A 3,840-nucleotide genomic window follows, 5' to 3' on the forward strand; every position below is an offset into this window, starting at 1 on the left:
ATGTGGACACTAGAGTAGCTACCACCTGTATCATAATACAGAACATTTCCAGCACCCCATAGGGTTTCTTCATTGTCCCTCACATAAGTTTCAGATAAGTGGACTTGCACAATATGTACTCTTTATATCTGGCTTCTTCCTCTCAGTATGTTGCACTTATATCAGTACTTCATTCTTTTTTATTGCTATATAGAATTCTGTTGTAAAAATATACCACACTTTATATACGGTCTCCTGTTTATGGGTATTTGGGTTGTTTCCAGTTCTGGGTAGAATTATGAATAAAGCTGTCATAAACAATTCATACATTTTTTTGTGGCTATATGCACTCATTTCTTTTATATACCTCAGAGTAGAATTGCTAGGTCATAGGGTAGGCTTATGTTCAGTTTTAGTTCAAACTGCTAAACGATTTTCTGAAAGATTATACCATTTTACCCTCCCACTGGCAATATATGAAATTTGCCATCATTCATCCACAGCAACCCTTGGTGTTTTCATCTTTCTTAATTTTAACCATTTTGGTGGGCAATATTTATTGTTTTTCTTTTTTTATAGTGAATGTGCACACTTCATGAGAGCAACATGTGAGGATGCAAAGAAAGATGGGTATCATGTGAAAGTGATTCATTCTTGTCTACTTCTGCCATACTTTGTCTTTATGGTCCCATGTAGAACCAGGGCTTTGAATATTTTGTGATTGGCAAAGCTGATCTGATCTGATTCTTGGTGATGCTATTTCACAGTACTAATCTTGTGTTGTGGTTAAAAGCATGGATTCAGGAACCAAGCTGCCTGGGTGTGAATCCCAGTTGTGCTCCGTTATCCCTGTGTGCCTCAGTTTACTCATCTGCAAAACAAAATAGTAGCACCTGTCTTATAAAGTTATTGTATTATGAAGATGAAAAGAGTTAACATATGTAAAGTACCTAGATCAATGCCTAGGCCAGAGTAAATGCTATATAAGAATTAATATTTATTAAAATGAATTATATTTACGTTAAGACTTCGAGTACATATGAGTAAAGGGAAAATTTGTAAAGCAAATTTTCATTTTGTCTTGTACTGAATAATTATTACATGTTGGACTTATGTTATTGAGATACAGATCCAATCCTGAGGGGAATCATGTTTAAAACAAAAAATGTCTTAATCATCTGAAGAGCTAGATTTATAGATAGGCAAAAGGGCATTGCTCAGAAGATTCCCTACCCCAGAATATCTGTTATTGATGTCTATAATTTCATCTTTGGACTTATTTTTTCAGTCTTAGAGACTTTAGTAATTTTAAAACACATATTCCTTGAGAATAGATAATGTGAAAACTCTGTTAACCAGAAACACTTTAGAAGAAAAACTGACATGTAGATGAGGGAATAAAAGAGGAGTACAGAAAGGAAAGCTTAGAGCAGTGGTCCCCAACCTTTTTGACACCAGGGACTGGTTTCATAGAAGAAATTTCTCCACGGAGTGGGGCTGGGGGGAGGAGGCCTTGTGAGCGAGGGGAGGGGCTGTAAATACAGATGAAGCTTCATTAGCAGCTCACGTCCTGCCATGCAGCCCCCAGGTTCCTGAGTTTCATGGAAGACAATTTTTCTGGGATGGGGGTGTGGACGAGGGGGGCAGCAGAGCTCTATAGCCTGGTCCCTAACAGGCCAGGAACAGGTACCTGTCCGCAGTCCTGGGGTTGGGGACCATAGGAGAGGGATGCTAAAGCATCCATTTAGGTCTGATCTTTTCAAATAAGTGTTTAGAACATATTTAGTCTTATTCTAAAGTAACTAATGCTTTTTCCATCTTTACAGAAAAGATATGCTTAATAATGAATACATTTGTAAAGCATTTTGAAAATTCATGCTTTCTGACAATGGGTTACGGCCTTCAATTCCAGCTTTACCTTCTGTCTCTCTCGCTCTTGTTCCCTTCCCTGCCCCTTGTAGTTTATAAATTATAAGACAGGAGTAAAAAATGGAATAAGCAAAAATAAAATTTTTCAGTGCCTTGCCTGGCTACTTAAAACATTCTTTTTTGACTTCCTTCTCTGTAATCTCTTAACTTCTGGGATCACATATTATCTTTGGGAAAGCGTGGAAGGAGTAATCCCAAAGTTATCCTTTGGACTTTATTTTCCATTCTCTTCCCTCAAAATAGGTTGAATGAGTGTACTGGAATTCATTGGTAAAGTAAATATACTGGTAGTAGAGTGCAGATTTATAGTCTATGCCTCTATGGCATGTTCAGTGTAGGGTGAAGGATGACTATTGCTAAATACTCAAACTTTGCTAACTTGTGAAACAAATATACCATAGGATAGTGTTATAGGCAAACCTAACCTAGGTGGTGTAAGAAGCTTAGGGAAAGCGTCCTGGAGGAAATGAATTTAAACTGAGAGCCAAATGATTACTTTAGCTAGTTGGGGAGGGATTAGGTAATCTAGGTAGAGGTAACAGCATGTGTGAATTTTTGGAAGAACTGAGTTTTTCATTTGAAATGGAGAAAAGATGAAAATTGCCAACTCTTAACCAACACATTTTGTTTATTATTTTATAGGTAATTTCGGGACAGAAACTCACACGACTATTTACATCAAACCAGATATTACCAAGTGAATGCTTGAGTTGCCTCGTTGAGCTACTTGAAGACCCCAGCATAAGTGCTTCACTAATCTTAAGTATTATCAGTTTGCTGTCTCAACTAGGTAGTACATTTAGTTTCTCTTTTTGAGTTTTTGGGAGATGTATGAATTTAATATTTATTAAAGTGCAGATTTAGTTATAGATTCTCTTGGAGAATGAGTCACATTCAAAAGATTTCTTCATTGCAGGACCTCTCAGAGGTGATGTACATTGTGAATCTCTTCAAAGAAGGGAATATTGTGTGCAATATTTCTTATAATGACTGGATCAAAGAAACTGAAGCATATCAAAGGTTCAGTTTTCTAAAGAAAAGAATGTACTTTGGGAAATGCTGGCCTACTTTTGAATTAAAAAACAAAACCCCCATACACATCATGCCAGTGTTAAGTACACCACTCAGAAAGTCATGCTACCAATCAAAGAATTATCTTTCTGTGATAGACTGCATTGAACTTAAGACCTAAGGGTAAAAATGCTGTTGCTTTTTCTTATTTTTTTCCTCTTATCTTTAGTTTTTAAATGTTCATTTAATGGTCACTTTTTTCCCGAGTTTTGGGAGGAGGTTATTTCTGTGCATGATTGTAAAATTACTATATGCTTAGTATAAGAAAAGTCCTAGGAATCCAGAAATATTAACACAGCAGCATTTTACAATGAACTTTCTTCAGTGATACTAATGTTTTTATCTGTGCTGTACAACGTAGTAGCCACTAGCTGCATGGGTCTGTCAATCGCTTGAATTGTGGGTAGTGGACAGGAGAACCGAATCCTTAATTTCTATTAATCTAAATTTATATAGCCACACGTGACCTAGTGGCTACCAATTTAGACAACACAGATATAGAGTAAAATGGGAAGAGTCTTTACTCGTTACCACCAACCCTCATCATGTCTACCTTTGAGGATAAAATCTCATTTAATGGTTTGATATATGTATCCTTCCAGACCTTTTTCTATGCTATAACAAATAATTTTAGATCTTTATTTGATTGTTTTAACAGAAATCATATTGCAGAACACTAGGTGTTACTTTCTGTATCATTATCTTTTTAGTAGCTGCCTAGTACCGTATTTAAATAGTACTATAATTTATTCAATCATTCCCCTAATGGTGGACACTCATGTTCTTTTTCAAGTTTTTGCTATTAGGATCAATAGTGCAATAAATATTTTATGTAATTTTGCTCATATATGAGTGTGTTTC

General features: G+C 35.9%; 1 protein-coding gene across 1 annotated transcript in view; it reads left to right on the forward strand.

Moving 5' to 3' along the window:
- Positions 1-3,840, forward strand: part of KIAA1524 (KIAA1524 ortholog) — a 58,127-nt gene that overhangs the window by 6,651 nt on the left and 47,636 nt on the right. The window contains exons 2-3 of the mRNA XM_012645935.1: positions 2,551-2,698; positions 3,149-3,198. Coding sequence (XP_012501389.1) covers positions 2,551-2,698; positions 3,149-3,198 — 198 coding nt within the window. The remainder of the gene's footprint in view (positions 1-2,550; positions 2,699-3,148; positions 3,199-3,840) is intronic.

The sequence above is a fragment of the Propithecus coquereli genome, unplaced genomic scaffold (assembly GCF_000956105.1).
Source record: "Propithecus coquereli isolate 6110/MARCELLA unplaced genomic scaffold, Pcoq_1.0 Scaffold105, whole genome shotgun sequence".
Lineage (NCBI taxonomy): Eukaryota > Metazoa > Chordata > Mammalia > Primates > Indriidae > Propithecus > Propithecus coquereli.